Source organism: Giraffa tippelskirchi, chromosome 14 (assembly GCF_054371585.1).
Source record: "Giraffa tippelskirchi isolate mGirTip1 chromosome 14, T2T-mGirTip1v1.2.pri, whole genome shotgun sequence".
Taxonomy (NCBI): Eukaryota; Metazoa; Chordata; class Mammalia; order Artiodactyla; family Giraffidae; genus Giraffa; species Giraffa tippelskirchi.
Window position 1 is genome coordinate 41,519,256 of NC_137288.1, and position 25,707 is coordinate 41,544,962.

The following is a 25,707-nucleotide window of genomic DNA, read 5'->3' on the forward strand; positions in this document are numbered from 1 at the left end:
CATCTTGGAGCACCTGAATGAACTTAATTGAAAATCACAAAGGCCATGTAAATATTACACATACTCACAGAGCTTATGGATTTGAAGCAAAATTCAGCTTTGGAAAAAGGATAAAAATGATATATTTTTTGTATTTAGTTGGTGTTACATTTTAAACCCTAAGGAAAATTATTGACTGTTAGAGCAATATTTATCTATGCGTGAAGTCGAATTTTATCGTTATTTTAAAATACTTATAATAAAAAATATGAAAAACTTTTGCGTTTCCCCAAGGAATTTCAACGTTGTGTTTGTCAGTTAAAGAAGGACCAGGAAATTTAGTCAATGTATTCCTCATGGTTCATGACAAAAAAGAGTTTTCTGTCAATTGGAGAAAACGAATGTACTCTATGCTACCCATTTGCTACCACTAACTTCTGTGAATAGATTTCCTTAATGGAAATTATCAAGCATTTGATTTCTCAGTCTTAAAATGTTATGAAAAGGCATTTCATGCAAATAGCTGAAATTTCTTATTAAAGATTTTTTTTCAGTTTTGGATAGAAGTTAGTTCTATGTGTATTTTATAGTGTTTCCCAACTGTGTATTTCATTTTTCTTATTATAATTAGAAGCTATGAAGAAAATGTGGGACTTTCCAGGCAGTCCAGCGGTAAAGACTTCACCTTCCAATGCAGAGAGTATGGGTTTGCTCAGTGGTTGGGGAGCTAGGATCCCACATGCCTTGCAGCCAAAAAACCAAGCATAAAACCAAAGTAATATTGTAACAAATTCAATAAAGACTTTTAAAATGGTCCACATCAAAACAAAAAATCTTAAAAAGAAACAGAAAGTGTACTGACTTTTTCTACCAAAGTCCATGTGGACTTTTCCAGACTATCTCTAGTGCATCCACTGTGCATGTATGAAAAGGATTGGTAGACTCTAAGTGGTTCTAGGAATAATTGTTGCTGAAGTTGAAACTCAGAAAGGGTCTAGAGTAAGCAAAGAATATCTAAGCAGATTTATGAGCAAACCTGCAGTTGATAACCATTCTTCATTGGAATCTGTAAGAAAAAAGCCCATGAAATTCTTAATGTTAAGATAGTTCTTCCTTACTTTTCTCCCTATAACTTCTTCATTAATAGAGATCTAGTTCCTTAATAAATATTGCCCTGTGCACATGGTAGGAGAACACCTGTTAACACTGTGAAACTGTTTCTGTTTTTCTAGTATGCCTTCAGAAATAGCAATTAATGTGGGAAAAAATACAATAAAAGTCAAAGGGATATTTAGGCGCAAAAGTACTTTTACAGTATTCTCTCATAATTGTTTCTAAATATGGTTGATGCTTTACTTAGGCAAAAATTATAAACCATATGTGTATATTTTCCCATTTTCATTCCTATGGTTAATGTGTGCTATTAAACTGCTAATACGTTTAATGTATAAGATCTGTGGTTTCCTGTTAATATTTTATAAGGATATTATGTTTTTATGGTTAACATTAATTTGAGGTATTGTTTTAAGAGTCAAAATTACTTTAAAATAATTATTTCACTGGTGTTTAATTTTCTATTAATCATGTTAACAAAGTTCTATGTAGTCTAGAACACATTAACTACATATTACATATGGAAACTGTGCAGTGGCTCTAATAATACATTTCTTATTTAATATGATGTTTTTAGGCACAAACATTTAATTTTGTGTAGAGTTGTTTTAAATTTGAATTATTCAGTGGATCAAGCTTATTTTTTCAGTTGTCTAAAGCAACTTTTGTTCTTTTATCCTATGTTTTGAAATTTTGGAGTTTCTACTTTAAGTTATTTGAGCACTTAAGAAAAATTAATATTCTAATGTAAAGAAGATTGTCATAAAAAATATTTCAAATTGAGTTCCTTTTTTTAAATGACAGAATTTCAACTTTCTTACATGTAATAAAATATTATGACTTTCATGAAACACCAATTCAGTATCTCCATACATAGGATGTTTATGTAAAGTTATTGATTAAGTTATATTATCTGGCTCCTGCTAACATCATATTGGAGTAATTCACTGGCACTCATGCTTGGCAGAGACTGAGGATATTGACAACTATCTACTTCTTTCAAATATCTGATAATATAGCTGGTTAGACCATCCCCTTAGGGAAATATTTTTTAAATTATTAATAGACTATTTTTTAGAAAAGTTATAAGTTTACAGAAAAATTGAGTGCAAAACACACAGTTCCATATCCACCCCATCTTGAAAATTTTCCCTGTTACTAACATCTTGCATTAATGTAGCACATTTGCTGCAACCAATAATGATACATTACTATAAAGTCCTTAATTTACCTGATGATTCACCCGTAGTTGTTGCTTAGGCTATGGCTTTTGACAAATGCATGATGTCATGTATCTGCCATAACCGTAACATACAGAATGGTTTCACTGCTAAGGATGTATTTTATTTTAAAATAAACATATCATCACCTTTTATTTAAAACCTACATATTAAAAAATGATCAAACTGCTTCCTGTTTTGGAAAATGAAAGTTGAAAATATTATTAAGTTACTGAGAATTCTTTGCCTAACATCCATTAGGAAAATGTGTTAATAACAGAAGCAGCTTCGTTTCAGTGAACTATATATTTCTCCCCACAAGTCATATGACTGTGGTGTTTGCTTTCCTCATCTTCAAAGTTAAATTTTAAATCTGATCTTACTAATTTTACCATGTCCCTTGAATATCTCTTTCTCCCTTTCACGTGGCTTCTGTCTATTCTCCTTTTTATTTTTAACCAACTTTTTTGGTAAACATATTCTGTCGTAGTCCTTCTGAAAACTTTTTGAAAGTCTATAAATAGTAAATAAATGTAATATATAAATTATAAATATATAATAGTGCTGTGACTGAGGTTCTATAACATAGTGGTTTTCCACTTTTTATTTTTCTGTTAATGTCTATGTTTCTATAAAAATTTTCTTCTAAGTAAGTCTCAGCATTTAGTGCTAGGGCAGAAGTGAATCTTGTCAAATTTGAGAAAATATTCATGGTGCAGCTAAGTCAAATGTGAACAAGACAACATTCAATAAACATTGACCGATTGTTAATAAATGGAATTCATGTATTACCCACTTGGGTGGTTTAAATGACAGAAATTTATCTCACAGTTCTGGAGACTGGAAGTCTGAGATCAAGGTGCCGACAGGTTTGGATTTTCTCGAGATCTTTTTCCTTGTCTTGCAGATGGCCATCTTTCCCTGTGTGCATACAATGACCTTTCCTCTGTGTACATGTACAACTATGTCCAAATGTCCTCTTCTTATAAGATGCCAGTAATACTGGATGAGGGCCCACTCATGGGCTCATTTACCTTAGTTACCTCTTTAAAAACCATATCTCCAAATACATTAAGTTCAGTCGCTCAGACGTGTCTGATTCTTTGTGACCCCAAATACATTAGGTTGGCCAAAATTTTGTTTGGGTTTTTCTGTAAGATGTTACAACTCAAACAAATATTTGGCCATGCCAATACTTACATTCTGAGGTATTAAGAATTAGAATTTCAGCCTGTGAATTTAAGGGAAAGCAATGTAGTCCATAATACCATTGAAATTAGCAAGCTTTTTAATTTGCGTGACTTTGAAAGCAGTAAAACCTGGTAGTTACTGATTAAGCATGTGAACGAGGTGCTGTTTGTGCATTAAATCACAACCACAGGATGAAGTCAGGACCAGTATCTCACTAAGGAAAACTTTTTCAGTTGGCAATGGACTTATTTTCAGTTAAGGTATTGATTCCACTTGTTGAATGTACAAAAGGAATTAATACCAATACAACACATTTACAGTTAATACAACACATAATACATCACAGTCCTTTAAAACTGAGCAATGTGCAAAATGTTGCTTATTTTAATATCAGAGCAATGAAAATTAGCATTTGTTTAAAAATCTCAGAACAGTTTGATGACAGAATTATTAAACCAATGGGGGCAAGAGTGCTAGAAAAGCTAAAAGATTTTAAGTGACAACCTTTATGCAATTTCCTCCAAAGTGTTCGCTCAGAGCCAGACTCTCTGGGGTCACACGCTTCTCGTTCATAGGATCCGCGGTGACCCTTGGTAGGAAAAGGCACATTTTTTCCTTTGCTAATGCATTTTTTTCAAAGGCCTCCATCTTTGCTTGCTTGTATCTTTTTGACACCTGAATCCAAATAGGTAGCTGAGTACCAGATTAGCCAAAGTCCATGACAGTAACAGTGAGTATGGATTTTTTTCATCTGTCACACACACTCACCAGTCCCTAAGGGGCTCAGTTCCTCCCCTCAGTGGGACCTTTAGGCTGTACTCCAATCGAAGAACTCCTTTTTAATATGCTAGTTACTTTGATACTTTCAAAGATTTAAATGTGGCACTATTCTCTTCCCAAGCATCTATCAAGCCTCTTTGTCGTTTATTTACTTTTATTGTTTATTAAAGGTTTAGGACATGAGTTGAGTTAGATCCTTTTGTGTTTTTGTGGGGCAGACAGACACAAGGAGTCAAGCAGCACGGAGTGTAGATGGATTTCTGAATTTTCTGCCCCGTCTGGAGAACAGAGAAAACAATTCTCACTTTGGGTGGTTATTCTTAAGGTTAAAGTAAATAACCTAACCTTAAATGTCTTGTTCAGTGCCTAGCATTCAACAAGTATTAATTCATTTTCTTTCATAACCCAACCACCTAAACAAAGTCAAATTATTGGAAGTCCCTGGGTTTTGTTGTTGTTGACTGTTGCTATAGTAGGCTGAGCATACATCTAAGTTTCCTGCTTTCTAGTTTTTAAAAAATTTTAGATATTAATCTATATAATTGGTCTGTAGATATTTAATGAATGTTTATTCTGTCCTATCACTGTTAAGTGTCAAAGAAACAAAAGAATCAAGACTCACTGTCAGGAAGCCACAATGAGTTTATGGTCCACTTACAGAGACAAGATCTAGTCACACGAAACCATTAATAAGTAGACATTACTTATTATAATTATTATTATAATAAATAAAGTGCTAATGTGTATTTCTATGGACAGGAAACATAGGAACAACATTTTTTTTAAAAATTCAGAGCCTTCCCAAATGAGGCCACAGGTTGCCATTTTCCTAAGGACATCCAAGAGGACCCTTCCCCTGACTCTGAAGCTGTGGCTAGGAGAAGGGGGAGGGGAGTGGCCCAGGCCCAGAAAAGGTGATAAATATGAGTGTAAGGGCTTCCCAGGTGGTTCAGTGGGTAAAGAACCCGCCTGCAGTGCAGGAAATGCAAGAGATGCAGTTTCTATCCATGGGTTGGGATGATCCCCTGGAGGAGGACATGGCAACCCGCTCCAGTGTTCCTGCCTGGAGAATCCCATGGACAGAGGAGCCTGGTGGGCTATAGTCCATGGGTCACAAAGATCAGACACAGCTGAAGTGACTGAGTACCCATGCGTAGAATGTGGGCCACAGTGATGTGGAAACTGTCTGAGAAATCTGTCTGACTAGGCAGAATAAATTGTAAAAGATGATGTATTGCGTTAGTGAAAAAGTTCGTTTGGGTTTTTCCTTAAGATGCTATGGAAAAACCTGTTCAACTTTTCCACCAACCCAATAGATAAAACAAAAAGACCAAGTGACTAAGAATTAAGAGAGCATCGTATACTAAGTCAAAGAGTTGACATATAATATTGCAGGCAGGGAGGAGAAAATCACTGCAGATGTTTATTCTAGAAGTGGACACGCAGTGACCTGTAGCAGGAGAAACACCACCCAAGCAGGCAGATACAACAGTCCAGGTGTGAATGGACAAGGAGTACCAGAGTGTAAAAGTCAACAAGAAAGTGCAGAAAAGTGTTTAACGTTTCTCATCCACATTGTATGTTTTTAAGTATCATGAATACCTTTTGTGATATAAAAGGGACTTTTTATACAAGAAGATGCTAAAAGTCTTTCATTTTGATTTCTCAGCAGGGCTCCCCCAAACAATTTGACTTTTCATTTTGTTGTCTTAATAAAAGACAAGCAGTAGATGGCATTGTTCTATAGAAAAGATTCCCATTTTTCATTTTTAAATCACATGGTGTGTAAGATGGGGTAATTAAGTTATCTTCTGGGATATTTCTACTTCAAGGACAAATATTTTGACTTATCATAATTTAGTGGGAGATACAACTTTTCATTTTGCAATGTTTGAAAGATGAAGGATGGTATATGTGGATTATGTGGGAAAATAATCAGTGAAGTATTTTATGACTTATCAAGGATTTTACGGTTACTTAGGGTAATAAGCTTGTGTGTTATTTGTGGTCTGGTGCGCATCTCTGAATTTATGCTAATGAAAACAAAAGAATTTAATTAATTCACATGTGGGCGGGAGTTCAAAAGATGAACTTAGGTCCTTGGAAAATGTAAAAAATATATATGATTTTACTTTGTAATGTGTGACTATTAATAGAATTTCAAAATGTATCCATTGTAACTGTGGTCAGAACATAACCTCACATGTTTAGAGAAGTGAAAAATTGTTTTTTCTCTTTGATCCTTTTATGTTCTTCTCATAGAATTTTTCTTCAAAAAGAATGATTAAGAATTTCAAAGAAAATCATCTTCCGTGGAGAATATTTTTATTATAACTATATTTTGGCTTGAATAGGTCTAGTTCTACATTTATAAGTATGTGGTTTTAACCTTTGTTTTGTTTCCAATGAGACATAAGCTGATTGATGTTGGCTTTAAGAAAGCATTCATTTTTTTCAAATTTTAAGTCATTACATGTAAGATAGAGCTAATGAAGATTTGAGATTTTTTTCATTTTTTTCTATTCTTAAGACATTTTCAGTTGTTTATTTTGAGATATACCTTTATTTTCATTTGTTTGAAAATCTGTAGAACTGTTAGGGCTCCATAAAGCTGCGATAAGCACCACAAGAACTAGAAATGGCCAATTATTCACCTTTTAAGTACCATGAGATTTTGTCATTCTGGTGCATAGTGGGCATTCAGTATTGGTGAATTTATTGTTTTATTCCTTTAAGAATTTATTCCAAAATTATATATTAAGGCTGCATGCCAGGAAACATGCAGGGTATACAAGATAGCAAAGAAAATTTGCTCTGAAGTACTTGCACGGTGAATGTCAGGCATGGCTTTAGAACTACGGTGATAAGAGTTCAGGTTGCTACACAAAGACTGAAAAGCAGTAATTTGTTCTGCCCTCAGTGACTCTGGAGCTGAGATGTATAGGATGAGTAGAAGTTTGTTAGGGAATGGAAGGTGGCATCGGTGAGACCTGGGAAGGAACAGGTATTCCTGAGGGTCCAGAATCCAGGGGCTTGTGGAAGGAAGAGGACGATTTTGGAACAAGGAGATGCTGGGGAGTAACTCAGAACATCTGACATTCTCTAGAATGAAAATTCCTGAAATAGAACAACCATATGATCCAGCAATTCCACTCCTGGGTATAAATCTAAAAAAAAAAAATCAGAAAGACTCTTTTGAAAAGAAAACATGCACTCCACTGATCATTGCAGCATTATTTACAGTTGCCAAGATATGGACGCAACCTAAGTGTCCATCAACAGATGAATGGATAAAGAAGATGTGATGTCACATATATATAAAATGGAATACTACTCAGCCATACCTAAAGGGAAGTTTTACCACTTGTAGCAACATGGATGGACTCAGAGGGGATTACACCGAGTGAAATAAGTTAGAAAAAGACAATTACTATATTATATCACTTATATGTGGAATCAAAAATTAAAATTGACTAGTGAGTATAACAAAAAAAGCAACAGACTCACAGATAAATAGAACAATCTAGTGGTTTCCAGTGGGGATGGAAGTGAGGGGAAATTTAGGGATGGAGAAGTAGTAGGTACAAACTGCTGGATGTAAGACAGGCTAAAGGAATGTACTACTTCCCTGGTGGCTCAGCCAGTAAAGAATCCGCCTGCGAGGCAGGAGACACAAGAGACACGGGTTCGATCCCTGTGTCAGGAAGATCCCCTGGAGGAGGGCATAGCAACCCACTCAGTGTTCTTGCCTGGAGAATCCCAGGGACAGAGGAACCTCACTGGCTATAGTCCCTGGGTCGCAAAGAGTCTGACACAACTGAAGTGATTTGGCACGTACAGTATGTGCAACATGGGGAATGTAAACAATATTTCGTAATAACTGCAAATCGAGTGTAACCTTTAAAAGTTGTATAAAAAATTTCAAGATAAAAATTCCTTGAATAATGTAAAAATAAAATTTTTGCATTTCACGTTCAGTTCAGTCACTCAGTCGTGTCCAACTCTTTGTGACGCCGTGGACTGCAGCATGCCAGACTTCTTTGTCCCTCACCATCTCCTGGACTTTGCTCAAACTCATGTCCATCGAGTTGGTAAGGCCATCCAACCATCTCATCCTCTGTTGTTCCCTTCTCCTCCTTCCTTCATTCTTTCCCAGCATCAAGGTCTTTTCCAATGAGTAACATTTCATGTTACTAAGTTTTATTTTACCCTAAGCTGGATATCAGTCAGTTCAGTTCAGTCGCTCAGTTGTGTCTGACTCTTTGTGACCCCATGAATCGCAGCATGCCAGGCCTCCCTGTCCATCACCAATCCCCGGAGTCTACCCAAACCCATGTCCATCAAGTCGGTGATGCCATCCAACCATCTCATCCTCTGTCGTCCCCTTCTCCTCCCGCCCCCAATCCTACCCAGCATCAGGGTCTTTTCCAATAAGTCAACCCTTCGCATGAGGTGGCCAAAGTATTGGAGTTTCAGCTTCAACATCAGACCTTCCGATGAACACTCAGGACTGATCTCCTTTAGGATGGGCTGATTGGATCTCCTTGCAGTCCAAGGGACTCTCAAGAGTCTTCTCCAACACCGCAGTTCAAAAGCATCAATTCTTCGGCGCTCAGCTTTCTTCACCGTCCAACTCTCACATCCATACATGACCACTGGAAAAACCATAGCCTTGACTAGACGGACCTTTGTTGGCAAAGTAATGTCTCTGCTTTTAAATATGCTATCTAGGTTGGCCATAACCTTCCTTCCAAGGAGTAAGCGTCTTTTAATTTCATGGCTGCAGTCGATTTAGATGAATAATTGTTTTTGCCTTTGTAGTATAATTAGTTTTGTTTATTTATTTATTTTTACAGTGAAGTTTAGCAACTGCAACGGGAAAAGGAAAGTACAGTATGAGAGCAGTGAGCCAGCGGATTTTAAGGTGGATGAAGACGGCATGGTGTACGCCGTGAGAAGCTTCCCCCTCTCCTCTGAGCGCTCGAAGTTCCTGGTATACGCTCAAGACAAAGAGACTCAGGAAAAGTGGCAAGTAGCAGTAAAACTGAGCCTCAAACCAGTCTTACCTGAGGATTCAGTGAAGGTAAAGTATCTAAGTATGACTTTGGATGGACTTAATCAGGATTGTGCAGCTTGAACTACGTGCATACTTTGCATCACATCAATAAGTGGCCAGTACTGGAATTTTTATCAACTTCAGTTGCTGCAGTACTATTTTGCTGTTGTTTTTTTTTTTTTTTTGATCTTACAAGATACTTTAGATTAAATGTTTTATCAGCAGTCCTAAACTGTATTTGAAAGATTTGTTTAGACTTTGAGATTTATAACTTAAATTTACTTAGAAATAGTTATCTGTTTTAAATTACTTAGAAGCTTTACATGCTGTTAAACTTAACCACAAGATAAACAGTTGTTTATAAGATGTCATCAGCCAAACTTATGGCAGGGGAAGTAAAGACTTATAGTAGTAACAGGAAAACATTTCTGCCAAGGAGTATTGGGTTTTTGTCTTGTTCCTCAATAATCAAATTGGGGAATTTGAATTATTTATACTATGGACTTGACTTTTAGGAATAATACACTCCCTCTGGTGGAAATTGCTATAAACCAAGATAAAACAAATAAGATATACTTTTAACAGAAAATTCATTTCAACTGAACATTTGCTAAGTACTTCTTTTGTGTAAGCCACTATTTTATGAATTTTAAATAAAATATAATAACTCCTTAAGTAAAGTTATGATAACAATATTAGTTTCTGAATATTATAGTTCTTTGAGTTAATTGGAAATAAATATGGGGCGATGCCATACTCATATAATTGGTCTATGATTTTATGAACTATAACTGTTACATGAAAACATAAGAAGACACATATTCATTGCTGGTATTGTAAATGTGAGAGCCACAGCAATAATCAAATATGAATAAATATTAGAGAAAAAGATATCATTTTTTCTCTTATACCAATGTTGGGCTTTCATTATGTGAAATGTAATTTGTTAATCTATTAACTGTGGAGGGAAATCATGTCATTTGGGTAACATAAAATAAAGATCTGGTAACTAACTGAGTGAAAAGATGCTTTTGTTGTTGAGGATTCACTGTGTTCTAGCAAACCAGCTTGGATGTTTGCATTGAAGCAGCTGGGCTAATGGCTAAAATGTCCACAGACACAGGGGAAAACAGAAGAAGATGTTGACATCCAGCAGAGATTAATACCCCATGTGCAAAGTGGGTCATCTATAGCATCCATCATGGCTGACATAGGTTTAGAATAATTACAGCATTAATTCTGTGGGATTTAATAGGGTCATAAATATTTGAGACGTTCCTTAGCAGTATGTATTAAACTTCTCTTGGAATTCAAATTATATTTTAGCACATCAAGATCTAAATTTAATGTACAGTAGCACATTACCTGAACTGTGGTTTAAACTAATGAGAAATGTATAAAAGGGTACTATTAAATTTTGCTCAATGTTAACTAGTATCTAAGATGGTTTATAGAAACTGCAAATAGTTTACACAGCTGAGCCACCTAATACATTGTTTGGTATTTCATTTTTCAATAAACAGTGTCACCCACAATTTTATGGTGAAAGTGGAAAAAATAGCTCAGTTGTGTCCAGCTCTTTGCAACCCCATGGACTATATGGTTCATGAAATTCTCCAGGCAAGAATACTGGAGTGGGTAGCTGTTCCCTGCTCCAGGGGATCTTCCCAACCCAGGGATCGAACCCAGGTATCCCACGTTGCAGGTGGATTCTTTACCAGCTGAGCCACCAGGGAAGCCCACAATTTTATGGTGTTTTCTATTATTTTAATAGGCAGATGAGGAGAGGGCCTCCAGACTTATTTTCTTGTCCATAATAAAGTGTGATTTTACACTTACGGGTATTCATTGATATTGATGTACTTTCAGAAAGTGTTTTTCTAATACTCAGGAATGTCTTCTTGTATTTTCATGTGAAGGAATCACGAGAAATAGAAGAAATAGTATTCCCAAGACAATTGACTAAGCACAATGGCTACCTGCAGAGGCAGAAGAGAGACTGGGTTATCCCTCCCATCAACTTGCCGGAAAACTCCAGAGGGCCTTTTCCTCAAGAGCTCGTCAGGGTAGGGTGACACAATTTCATTGATCTCTGTGGCATGTGTTTGGTGTATGTTAGAAGTGCTGTTGTCTCTTTTTTCCACAAAGTAGAGTTTAAGACATGTATGTACTATTTTGTATTGATGAAATGTCTCTAGGGTTGTAAAGAGTCTCTTTTTCATTACCTTGGCTTACTTATAGGCAGAGCTTCCTGTGGGTCTGTCCAGTGGGCCATGGATGCTGAAGCTTGTTCGGTCTCCGAATATATACACCCTAGCTCCGCATGCATTCACACCCACACTGTACCCTTCCCCTTCCACCTTATCTTCCCTGTCTGAAAGCTGCATTCCCCGTGATGATCTCTGCCCTCTACAGATAGCTTCTGGGCCAAAGAAAAAATAAAGGGGCAATCATTGCTAAAAATGCCGGTACTGAGTGCATTTGAGAGTTTTTTAAAGAAATAAAAAATGACCTCTGATACCATTAACAGACTCCCTGGGGCTGCACAAAAAACATAGGCTTTCAGATTTGAAGAGGAAGATTTTTTTTTCCAGTTACTCTAAATGCATGCTATCAGACCCAGGGGAAAAAATAATGACAGACATTTCTACATGCTTAGTAAAATTAGCAAATTTTTATTTATTACAAAAAAAAACTAAGACAACTAGTTGTATTATCAAATTTAATAGAAAGTAACGTTTCTGTATATGATTAATTTAGCATCCCAATACATACTTACTGAAAGCTGTATTTTTTAATGTCATTTATTTGTGTTGTCCAGTCTATGGTAATATGCATTATAATTAAGTTTAACAATGAAATATGTAACCTCCAAAGCAAAGTGTTTTCTGTGTTTCTACTTTAACGGAGAATGACAAAATTAAAGAGTTTTGCCTTAACTGAAAAAACAAAACAAAAACTGAATTCTATTACTGGATTAAAAATATTTGTCTAATATACAGATATTTCTTATTATCACCTCCAAACAGTATTGCTCAAATGCCCTTTTTTCGGTCCTATTATTCCTCCCTTTCTGCAGCCTGTTCCTCTGATGTTAAGAACATCATAGGATATATATGTTCCACTCATCTGTAAGCTGTTTTTCCAGGAAGTGTTGTATTTGGAGGAGAAAGCAGGGAGCCTGTAACAGATACAATTTTTATGCATAAAAGAAATCTATTATAAAATCATTTCTTGCATGTTTTGTTATTAATAAAGAATTTGGGGTATTGGGTGCCAACTTAAAATAATATGGGAAGCTTTGGTTGCAATAAAAAACTTCAGCACAATGCAAGTACAGAAATCTGACTCCCAGACTCAACCATAATCTTAGAGTTCCCACCTGAGGCTCTTTCACACTATGATTAGAGAGTTATTTCGTGTCCTAACTGATGCAAAAAAGTGAATAGTTTTTTCTTCATTAAATTGGACACCTGTTACTGGGTTAAATATTCTAACCTCCAAATTTCTAGGAGAGACTTTGATTCTGTTTAAAAATGGACACTCCTTAATTTTGACTTTTGCACTGTTCCTAATGAGTGTTCTTTTAGATGTTAACATTGTCCCAGTCCTTCTAGTGACAGATGTCATCTCTTTTTGAAGCCCATCACCAAAAACCAAGAAGAAGGAATAGGACTGGGAGAGCTTCAAGAATTTTCTGGAAAGAAATGGTGTATATTTGGAAGAGGCCATGAGGTGTAGCATGCTCTGTCTCTGATAATGAGCTCGTTTAGTCCCTTGGTTAATGTGACTATCTTCTTGACCCTCAGATCAGATCCGATAGAGATAAAAACCTTTCTCTGCGGTACAGCGTAACTGGGCCAGGAGCTGACCAGCCTCCAACTGGTATCTTCATTATCAACCCCATCTCAGGTCAGCTGTCAGTAACCAAGCCTCTGGATCGCGAGCTGATAGCCCGGTTTCATGTAAGATTTCAACCAGCTGTTAATTCTTTAACACTCTTCCAAATATGTCCAAGGTTTAACATTTGCCTCTCGTATCAGTCTTAAAGCTTTGATCCTTAATGTTTTAATGCCAGAAATGTACTTGTAGCCTTTTCAATTTATTTTAATATTTTTTTATTTTTATAAAACAATTGTTTTTATAAAATTGATGAATGCTCATGGTAAACAAACAATGCCAAGTAAAAACTGAAAATTGCCTCAAGTCATATTACTATTTGCATGCTGATACTTGCCTTCAGATATGTGGTTAAGAACTTATAAGAACAAATTTCCATGAAAGGGATCTATTTCATGTAAATTATATACAGATCATTACATTTTTAATAGCTGTATAGTATTCCACTGAATGTATATAAACTATAATTTTAACAGCAGTTTCTTATAAATATATTGGTTTGGACCAAAAGTTCATTTGGGTTCGTTGTAAGACTTAATAGCAAAACCCTAATGAACATTTTGGCCAACCAAGTACATTTATGTTTGTCGATTTGTCTACTGATATTATGATTACCATTAATTAGCATCATACAAAATGGATAGCACATTTTCATTTTGTTATTTGTTGATCATATTATCTGCCGTTTTTATCTGCCTACTGAGAATTAAGATTTCCCTTTTCTGCATAACCTTGCCAATACTTGGTTTCATTAACCTGCCAATCTGAGCAATATTTTCTTAGATATATTATCCAGTTATATTTCTTATGCTAATTTTATGTTATATTTCTATTTTATTCATTTCTTGATTGAGTTATAACAGCTTTTATATATAGTTGTGCTGTGTCCGACTCTTTGCAACTCCATGGACTTTAACCCACCACGCTCCTTTGTCCATGGGGATCCTCCAGGCAAGAATACTGGAGTGGGTTGCCATGCCCTTCTCCAGTGGATCTTCCCAACCCAGGAATCAAATCCAGGTCTCCTCCACATTGCAGAAGGATTCTTTACCATCTGAGCCACCAGAGAAACCCTTATATATAGTTATATGTTCCTATTTTTAATATATGTATGTATTTAAAAACTGATTTTCCCAATTAAAAATTGTATTGAGCATTTCAAAAATCAAGAATTTCTTAATAATAAAGTACAAATTCCAGAAAGCATTTTTCTTTCCTTTTTTTCTAGCCATGCTTGCACATTTTTCTGGAACAGGATTTAACAGTTTTTTTCATGTGTTTAATATAGAAACCTAAATTGATCTTTATTCCTACTCCAATTTCTATATGAATAGCTAAAACTTTTAATGAAAGCATCATTTTCTCTTAGAAAAGAATATAGGTACAATGTAAAAACTTTTCAAATAAAACAGTATTAGTAATAAAGTAAGAAGAATTTGCAATCCTGGTACATAAACTAGTCACTTTTCTTTAACTTTGGTAATATTCTGTAAGATGTTTCTTTGTGTATAGATTCATAAATATATTTTTGTGAAATTGGGATTATTCTCTGAAACCAACTTTTGTCACTTAGCAATCATAAGATTTAGCATCTTTCCACATCAGCAATCATTATTTATTTCTATTATTATCTTTGATTGCTTGCTCTAACATAATTGTAATTAATTACCTACTGGCAGATACTTGGATGATTTAGTTCTTTCTACTTTATTTTACAACTGTAAATCATGCAGCAATGAACAGCTTTCTGTACATTTTCCCATCATGTCCTCAGAAAAAATTCCTAAAACTGGAATTATTTGATGAATATAGTGGAATTGTTCTCTTGAAGAGTTGTATTGTGTTGCAGTACCTCCCCACTATAAAATAGATACTTTTCATTCCATTATCAATTCCAGGCATTATTTTATTTATTGCCAGTACTATTTCTAAAAAATGTATCTTGATGCTTTAAGTTGCATATGTTGAATATCCAGTTAAAGTAAATTCCCTATTCCTGTCTTATGTTAAATTTGGGGTGGGAAAGTTGTTACCTTTTCCTCCACACATTTATCACCTTTCATCTACTGGAGATGTTGATACATGATTTTCATATATTTCTTTGGTTGTTATTTGTTTTCAAACTTTATTTATAATTTTTCCCTTATTATAACTTACAGTTTTTACATTATGATATTTGTCATTGTTTTGATTTTATCATGCATTCTGGCTTGCTTTTTTATTTATTAATTTTTGGCTGTGCTGGGTCTTTGTTGCTGCATGGACTTTTCTCTAGTTGTGGTGAGCTATCTCTAGTTGTGGCACTCAGGCTTCTCTTTGCAGTGGCTTCTCTTCTTGCAGAGCATGGTCTCTAGGGTGCAAGGGCTTCAGACGTGTGGCTCCCAGGCTCTAGAGCACAAGCTCAGTAGTTGTGGCACATGTGCTTAGCTGCTCTGCGGCATGTGGGATCTTAGTTCGCAGACCAGGGATCAAACCAGTATCTGCTGAATTGTCAGGTGAATTCTTTACCATTGAGCTACCAGGGAAGCTCCCCATTCTGGCTTTCTGGAGATGTTTAAAGAGATCTTTTCTACTCCAAGATGCTAATCTCCTGCATTTTATCTGTTTCATTTATTTATTTATCTTTGCATCTAAATGTTTAACCTCTGTGAAGTTTATTTTAGTAAAAGAAGAAAGGTATATAGATTGACTTTGCTTTTCCTTTACGGCCAGCCCAGATGTCCCAACACTGTATATTGATTTAGTATTCTGATTGATTCAGCATCAATGTCATGATCATACTTAGTTGTCCCATATTTTTTATGCCACTTATGCTAATGTGTTTTTTAGACTATTTTTCTCATTAATATATTTTTTTGAATTTTTGCACTTGTACAAACTTTTAAAATTATTTAAGTTTTGAAAATTATTATATAGATAAATATAGACATATGGTAGAGCAAGACACCCTAGACATAAACTGGCAAATAAGCATATGAAAAACTAAAAATGCATTTTAAATCCTGAGTATCACTCAATTCTCTCCTCCCAAGGGCCGTGATTGTTTTACCAACCAATTCTCTTAAAAGCCTTAATGAACACGTAATTCTAATGCTTTTTATTAATATATTGTTCTAAAAATATAAAGACGTTTTCAAGCCTTTTACAAAATAGCATCACGTTAATAGGGAAACTTAGTAAAGGTGGCAGGGCTTCCCAGGTGACGCAGTGGTAAAGAATCCACCTGCTAATGCAGGAAATTCAAAAGACACCAATTTGACCCCTGGGTTGGGAAGATCCCGGGGCATAGGAAATAGCTACCCAGTCCAGTATTTTTGGCAGGCAAATTCCATGGACAGAGGAGCCTGGAGGGCTACCCTCCATGGGGTTGCACAGAGTAGGACGTGACTGAGCGCACCCACGGGTGGAGTACAGGTAGCATGCAGTGGACCAGTCTCTAATCAGACTAGTCTGTAATTCATGAGCACAAAAAATACCAATCCAAAAATTATAAATATTTCTTCTGTATGAATTCTGGCTGAAGTCATGTGGTTAAATCTCAGAAAATAAATATTTTCAGGTCAGTGTTGGGATAAATCCTTGCTCTCCAGAGTCTCACTACTTGCACGTAAATGAGCAATATTGATAACAAAATAGAATTAATTATAGAATGGCAGGGACAGTTCCGTATTAAAATCTCTTAATGTAATATATTAAGTCAAGGGAAAAAGGGGCTCTATACGTGTTGAAAAGGCTTGTCTAAGAAAATTTACAGTTTCATGTGCTAAATAACCTCAAAATTGGAAAAAAGATATGTTAATGCTTCTTTAAGTTGATAAAGCATATCCAGCAGAAACCATCATACTTAACAGGATAATCATAGAAGCATTGCCTTTAAAAAGAAACAATTCAATGGAACACTACACAGCTTTTGAAAAGATTGAAATGGTTTTCTAGTGCCAGATGAAAAGATTTTGAAGATATTTTGCCAAGAGTAGCTGAGTGATTATATTTGTTTACAAAAGAAGAAAAAAGATAAAATTTCTAGAATACCTGTAATACTGAGAACTCAACCTTGGGAGAGGAACAAACTGTCTTATGTGCTTTTAGTGTTTATGAGTGAATGACTTTTACAATAAAAAGAGTCAAAATTCCTTGTGCACACTTCATTCTTTCTGGATTCTCATCTTTTCTCTTGTTCCGTATGACTCCTTTAGGCCAGTTCCGTATTTTTAATTACCCTGGCTCTTTTGTATGGATTTAGCGAAAGGATTTGGGAGCTGGACAGAACTGGCTTAGGACAGGGGCTCTGTCAATAAACTGAGTAAAGTTACTTAGCTTTTCTGAAGCTTGATTTCTTCGCCTTCAAAGGTGGATCGTTTCTACTTCACTCTTTTGTATACAGATTAGATTCATAGAGCTCTGAGCCAGATGACTATCAGCTGTATCTCCCTTAATAATATAGTTTGGCTAACTTGAATTTTGATGGAAAGAATAGCTTTTGGTTTTCATCCATCTGTGCTGTTTATGGCTATGGTTATGGTATCTTTTATCTTCTCACACGAGACCTAAATCCGTTAAATCGTTTCATTTTCTAATTACTCTTGCAGTTGAGGGCACATGCAGTGGATATTAATGGAAACCAAGTGGAGAACCCCATCGACATCGTCATCAACGTTATTGACATGAATGATAACAGACCTGAGTTCTTACACCAGGTTTGGAATGGGACAGTTCCTGAGGGATCAAAGCCAGGTAAGTTCAAAGATCATAATTGTGGAGGTTCCTTGAGGAAATACAATGTTATCCAGCCCTCGTATATAAGCTAGATGAGAAATCACGTGAGCCTTTAGTGTCATTTTCTTTCATTCATGCTGCTTTTAGGCAAGACTTAATTTGTTATATTTAATTTTTTAAATTTAATTTTGAATTTAAGAAAGCCTCGACATTTAAACTTAACACTCTATATTTCCTTCACCATCTATACTGGTTTGTACATAAGCCAATTTATAGATATAACTTTGTCTTAAACTGGCACTTTTCCTGGTTCAGATACACTTGTCTGTATCTCAGAAGAGCAGAGGGGTGGGGGCAGCTGGGGTGGGAAGACAGGGCTGTGCAGGAAGTTCAACCATCTGTGGCTCTGTCTGAGTCACATTTTAGAGTCTAGTTCGTCGGTATTTTAAAATACAGGAAAAAAAATTGAAGCATGTTAAACATATCTTTACTAAAACACAAGGCTTATATATATATTCTAAGGATAAATAAACGTTGTGCTTTTTTGCCTGGGGAACGCTTTTGGTTTTTTAAAATCATTCATTGGTTTTTTTTCTTTATTATTTCCAATTTTATCAGAATTATCGTTTCATAAAAATTACCAAAAGTAAATCATTACAGGTATATTTACTATGCATATGCACATGAATTTCCATAAAGCCTTCCCGTGACTTTATAAGTGACTCTGAATGACCAGGAGATGTAAAGACATTTCATGAGTCGATTTCCTGCATTTGCTCTGTAAGTTTGAAAACATCCTTCTAGGCAAGATTTGATAGAGTCATGAATCTTAAGTTAAACTGAAATGCAATGTTGTAAGCAATATTTTGGTTCAAGATTCCAAAACACATTTTTGTTTTGTTTTAACCATTCATTCAACAAATGTTTATAGAGTACATACTGTATGCCAGACACTGCTCCAGCACTGTAGATACAGCTGTGACAAGTTAGTTGTGCCCTGTTGGAGCTTGAGATCTAGTAGAGGAGAACAGTAAAAGGCAAACAAGCAAGCAAATGTTTTGGCGAAAAAATAAAGTTTTGGAAAAAAAATTATCAAACTTGGCACATAGTCAAATAGGATGTCTTGTTTAGAGGGACAGGCTCTGAAAAGAGATTTGAATTATGTGAACAAGCCTTAGTTAATTCTGGGGGAAAAAAAAAAAATGTACCCTGTAGAGGGAACACTAGCTGTAAAGGCACTAAATCAAACTCATCTTAAGAGTACTAAAGAAGAAGGTAGCCTGGAGATGGAACATTTTATAATCCAAGTCTTACAAAAATTGCATGGAGCAAACCATCTTAAATAGTAACTAATTTTCTCTTTACTTCTCAGTTGCACAGTTTGTCTAACTAGTTTGAATGCATTTGATTGTAATGCTTTGTAGACTTCCTTTCCACAATATCTAATAAACTGGAGTTCTTTTAATCTCCTCAGAAATAATGAACCCCAGTGCAAAACCCCCTATTCAATGTACCAAAACAGTCATGCATGAAATGATTCCTCATGACCTCAGTAAATGGAGTATGTGTTGTTATGCACTCGGCTTACTTTCAGAAAGTGACTTAGGCTTTGTGGAGAATCATACCCTGCATGTTGTTTTAGATGCTACTGCACAATGGAAAAAATACGGCAGAGGGAAGGAATCGGTGGCCATAAAAGATGTTTCAAATGACATCTATCTTACTTATTATTTGAATTTTATATAAACGAAGGGATATATAAAATATATATCTGAAGGGATCCTTTCTTTGAATCATAGAGTGAGTTTGTCTTTTAAGTATGTAGAAGCATTTAGTCTTTATACATCTGTAAAAAAATTTTTTTTAACAATTTTCCTTTTAAGCAACTCAACCATATTTTATATTTTGTGAAGTGAGTTCTGTTCTTGTCAATAGTGTTTTAATCAAGGCTAAATTATTAAATGTTGGTCTGAAAAAGTGGAAAGGGACTTCCTTGGTGATCCAGTGGTTAAGATTTCGCATGCCAGTGCAGGTTTGATCCTGGTCAGGGAGCCAAGATCCCGCATGTTCTTGGTCAAAACCCCAAAACATAAAATGAGAGCAATACTGTAACAAATTTGCTAAAGACTTTAAAAATGGTCCACATTTTTAAAAACAGAAGTTATTTTTTTAAAAAAGAAAAAGTGGAATGAAGATTGATGAAGAAGGTAAATATCGCTTCTGTTTGGAAGAGCCTGACATGAAAGGCAACCATTCATTTTCCATGTCTGCTGTCTAGGAACATATGTGATGACGGTCACTGCAATTGATGCTGACGATCCAAACGCCCTCAATGGGATGTTGAGGTACAGAATCCTGTCCCAGGCACCAAGCACCCCTTCGCCCAACATGTTTACAATCAACAATGAGACTGGGGACATTATCACGGTGGCAGCTGGACTTGACAGAGAAGTAAGCCAACCGAAATCTGTATTTGAATTTGCTTGTAATCTTAAAAGTGCACAAGCTCACATCTCTTTTGTCTCCAGGCTCAGTGGAGACAAAAAAAAAAAATCCCCCTGCCAATGCAGGAGACGCGGGTTCTATCCCTGGGTCGAAAAGATCCCTTGGAGAAGGAAATGACTCCAATGTTCTTGCCTGGGAAATCCCATGGACAGAGGAGCCTGGTGGGCTACGATCCGTGGGGTCACAAAGAGTCAGACATGACTGAGTGACTGGGCACACACAGTAACATCTCCACAAGATTATTCATGTGTTCATGGCCATGAGTAAATCTATTGTACTCTTTTTTACAGAATTTCAAGTTGGTTAAATAATGTATGTAAACTGGATAAATCATTGCTGGTCCATGTAATATTTAGGATGGTCATTGACTAAGTCAAGCCAGTAACCTTCTGGTATCTACTTTTTAAAATTCTTGGCATTTTCTGTTTTCCCTCATACTCAAAGGATTTCATGAGGAATTAAATTAAAAATTGTGTCCAAATAAAGTACACATACATTTAGGATAATTTTTAACATTCGTATTTTGAAGAGGCTACAAATGACACGTGTGATGAGGTGTTTTTTTTTTTTTTGTGATCCTTGATTTAGTACAGAGGAGATGATCTCCTTCCCTTTAACTCTAAGATGAACTTAACAGGTTTGAACACCAAGAAGTGCCTGCATTCCACTGACAGGGCTTTCAAGTTACAAACGCAGAGAAACACAGTTCTGGCGTATATTTTGTTGTAAAGGCATACAGTGTTGACAGTATTGAAATATTATGTCGGACCACAGTCTGAGAAGGAATAGGTGTTTCAGTTCCTTCTAGGTGGGTCGTCTCGCTCTGACAGAGCTGAGCCCACCGTGCTGTGGCACCCTGCTGTGTTCCGCTTGCGTGATTCCTTCTGCCAGCAACGTCTTGCCCGTTTTTCTTGATCTTGAACCCTCCAGTTCTTCATGTTGCCATTCAAGCCCTGCTTATATCCTTTCCTGAAAACTCCAGCCCTACTGAATTTTCCTACACCCTTTCTCCATTCTGTTCTAACCGTTTTCTTAGCGATTCTCAAGGTCATCATTGACCATCAGTAATCATTGTGTCAGTGAATTATCAAAGTGCCAACTCTTAGAGATCTGTGCTTGTAGGTTTCTGGCTGAGCCAGCTTCTATCGTAATGAGACCTCATATTATGTGTGTCAAAAGGAAACATTAGACCTACCATCATAAATATTATTGACAAGGATTTTAGGAGTTGGTTTTCATGACGTTTTATTTGTCTTAGTAAGTAGCATCCACTTGAATTGGATCGAAGAAAACATTACTATTGCAATTCATTATGTACACAAGATAGAGGTGGCAACACTTTAATAAAGTGATATGAGCCAATCAAGATTACTTAATTCACAATTGAGCCCAGAGCCTTCCTTGGGAGTTAGATGGATGGCTAGTACGGTATGCCTGTTAACTCCCAGGTGCCAACAGTCCTTGTTCTAGGAATGTTTTGCACCAGAGATTGCTGAAATTTATCTTTTGCAGTAATACCTTTAGTTCAGTGATATCTGGAACATATATATCTTTTCACCTTTTCCATTACTGTATAAAATACTATTCTTAAATGTTAATAAATTCAGCATGAATACTGTATTTCATAGGAGAATATAGCATATTTTTTTTTAATATTCTCTGGAGTGCCAGTGGCTCACATCCTAAGGAGGTATATAGCTCATCTCCCAAACCTAATATTTCTCTTTCATTTCACACTCTCATTGTGAGATACAGAAATGGGACTTCATCTTGTTTTCATATAGTAATATTCCTATCACATTTAGCCTGGCTGTTTTATGAAGAGCAAGAGGCATAGAGAATGAAAGATAGTTTTATAAAAGCAAACCAACCATATTTAAAAATCAAAGAGAGTCTTTAGTTTAGAGGGTGAAAGTTGGAAGTCAGGCTGTACTTTGGTTAAGTGTATCTTGCGGTGGCCGGAAGCAACTATGCACAACCTGAGGAAATGAAAGTGGACATGAATTCAAAGCTATAGAATCACAAGTTAGATTCAGCATGAGAAATTGCTTCTTGACAGTGAAACTATTAAACACAACAATGAGTTACTAGGGAAAATTATGGAAAACCTTCCTTTTCTGAAAGTCATTTAACGTGGCAAAATATATCTATCTCAGATGGTTTATGGTAATTCTGCCTAAGGCCAGGGATAAATTATGCTGACTTCTCCAGGCCTCATGTAAGCTGGAAATGCTTTTATTTCTATTAGACCTCATAGTTTTCTTTCTGTCCAAAGTCATTTCCGTTGTCATCTCAGGATGGATGACACCTTTAAGTGACTGAACTCCTAATCATTGAAATGCTTTCTGAGATTTAGCTTTTTATTTTCCTTTCATCTCCAGGTTTTAATTCTTGGGGTTCTGCAGACCTAAAGCTTCACGCACTACACTTGCCAGTCTTCAATTTTTTAATCTCCATCTGATTTCTTTTACGTTTTATCTTTTAGTTTTCTAAATGCATTTTTAAAATTTATTTTATTAAAGTATAGTTGTTTTAAAGTGTGTTAATTTCTGCTGTACAACAAATTGATTCAGTTATACGTGTGTGTATATATATATGTATATGTAAATGTGCTGTGCTGTGCTTAGTTGCTCAGTCGTGTCTGATTCTTTGCGACACCATGGACTGTAGCCTGCCAGGCTCCTCTGTCCATTGGGATCTCCATTGGCAAGAATATTGGAGTGGGTTGCCATTTCCTCCTCTAGGGGATCTTCCCAACAGGGATCGTACCCAGGTCTCCCCCATTGCAGGCAGATTCTTTACCAACTGAGCCACCAGGGAAGCCCATCTATCTATCTATCTATCTATCTATCTATCTATTTTGTATATATACATGTATATGTGTATATGTGTGTGTGTGTGTGTGTGTGTGTGTGTGTGTGTAGTTTGGGATTCTCAGGTGACTCAGTGGAAAGAATCTGCCTGCCACTGCAGGAGCTGCTGGAGACACAGGTTCTATCCCTGGGTTGGGAAGATCCCCTAGAGGAGGAAATGGCAACCACTCCAGAATTCTTACCTGGAAAATCCCATGATAGGCTACAGTCCATGGTATCGCAAAGAGTGAGACACAGCTGAGCAGCTGAGCACACACGCACACATGTATATGGTTTATTACTGGATATTAAATCTAATACCTTGTGCTTTACAGTAGGGCCTTGTTGTTTATCAATCTGACTTCTTGTTGCCTGACTTGGTGGTAACCATTCCTGGCATTTTCTTCTTTTCTCCAGCTTTTATATGCCCATATCCTGCCCTTTTTGGTCAGGACTACTGATAAGTTACCCTCTGCTTCATTAGGTTTGAATAATTCTGGCTTTACTATGATGGGCTATTTGACCTTTAGTGTATTAACCTGAAACCTCAGCTCCCCCATCTGTAAATGGAGGTAATAATATTACATCTACTTCATGGGACGATTTGAAGGATTACGTAACACGAAGCACATAGCATTCAGCACAGTGTCCAACACATATTAGCTCTCATTTTCCCACGGCCATCACAGATCTAGCCTCAACATCCGGTGGGTGATCACCATCACTTTGACTTCTCATAATTTTTCTCATGGCAAAGAAAGAATTACACTTCTTGTTTTCCAAGCCAAGTAATACGTTCACTTGGGCTCTCAATTCTGAGTTCTTTCCTGAAGGAATGTTCTCTTGTCTTCTGTGCTCTTGGTCTTCCCTCTTCTGAAGGGTCTTTCCTAGAAACCACGACTGGTTCCTGCATAATCCTCGACCAGCTGAGTCTCCCCTCTGGCTGAAGGGCCCTTCAAGACCCACAGCCTGAAGTCAGAGCTCATTAACGTGGTGCCCCAGACCCTCTAGGATGCTGGTCCCAAAGCCTTCCTTAGTCTAAACTCCGAGAATTCTTTACTTCCTGGTGGGAAGCCAGTGATGGCCTCTGCCCATACAACCACTTGTCTGTCCTTGTACAGGTCTGAGCTTCTCTGTTCTTCTGCGTCTGTTGTTTCTTCTGCCTGAAGATTCCTTTCCCATCTTCCTCTAGAGCAGGCTAATACTCGCTCTCTGAGGGCCGGCCCTCAGCCCCTCCCTGGGCTACCTACCCATAATGGCCTGTATTCCTCCAGATATACAGACCGTGTTCCATGGACATCTTATCTGCCTTCCAGCTCCCGATATTCAGTGAGCTCCCTGTGTTCCTCTTCTTTTCACCCTCAACAGGAACCTGGAAGAAAAGTTCAAGTTATTAGATTTTCTTCTTCGTGTCAAAGCCAGACTCCTAAAGGCAGCCATACTTGCACTTCACTCCCACCCGTTCTTGGTCTCCTTGGGATCTGGCTTACCACCTGCTCCCCCATCTCAGGACGCACTCACGCCGTGCATTTATTGGAGAGGCCTCACGTAGTGCAGCAGGTAGTGGTACAGACTCTGGATTCAGAGAGAGCTGGATTCAAGTCTTTTTTCTGCTACTTACAGCTCACGTCAGTGGGTGCTTCCCTGCTCCCCTAAGCCTTGGTTTCCTCCTCTGTAAAATGAGGATAAAAACAGTCCACCTGCCTTATCAGTTTATTTTGAGACACCACATAAAGTGTGGATCATACGTAGTGCTCATTCTCGATAGATGTCATTTTTTATTATCAAGGCCCATAGAACAATGCTGGCAGACAGTAAGCATTCAAAAAATTTTAGCCTACAAATTTATAAGGTAGATAGACTGTCAGCCCTGCCTCACAAATGAGGGAACTGAGGGCTTTGCATTTAAGAATTTGAACAGGGTCACAAACCTGCACTTCCCTCCTAGGATCTCATGATGTTATTACTTACTCGTCCATCCCCTAACCCAGTGCATCCAAAAGCAAACCTGTCGTCTCCCTAAACCTGCGCTTCCTGAGGAATTTCCAACGTGACCAGCGCCCCCTCCCCAGTTTCCCAAGATAGTGGTCAACTTCATTGTGCCCTGCCATCCATCCACTGATTGATTTAATCAAGTTCTTCTCAATTTACCCACCAAGTTCGTCTTGCATTTATTCTTCCCATGGGAGACCTGGGTTTGATCCCTGGGTTGGGAAGTTCTCCTGGAGGAGGGCATGGCAATCCACTCCAGTATTCTAGACTGGAACCCCATGGACAGAAGAGCCTGGTGAGCTACAGTCCACGGGGTCACAAAGTGTCAGGACTGAGCGACTATAAGCACACAAACAAAACACAGGTCTCTGATGAAAGCTTTACCTTCAGTGCCTGACTCTTC

The 25,707-nt window shown here is 36.9% G+C and overlaps 1 protein-coding gene across 4 annotated transcripts in view; it reads left to right on the forward strand.

Moving 5' to 3' along the window:
* Window positions 1-25,707, forward strand: part of CDH2 (cadherin 2) — a 394,092-nt gene that overhangs the window by 316,339 nt on the left and 52,046 nt on the right. For all 4 annotated transcript variants that reach the window (XM_081563143.1, XM_081563142.1, XM_081563145.1 and 1 more), the window contains 5 exons: window positions 9,140-9,366; window positions 11,259-11,405; window positions 13,149-13,304; window positions 17,829-17,973; window positions 20,234-20,406. In XM_081563143.1, coding sequence (XP_081419269.1) covers window positions 9,223-9,366; window positions 11,259-11,405; window positions 13,149-13,304; window positions 17,829-17,973; window positions 20,234-20,406 — 765 coding nt within the window. In that variant the 5' untranslated portion in view covers window positions 9,140-9,222. The remainder of the gene's footprint in view (window positions 1-9,139; window positions 9,367-11,258; window positions 11,406-13,148; window positions 13,305-17,828; window positions 17,974-20,233; window positions 20,407-25,707) is intronic.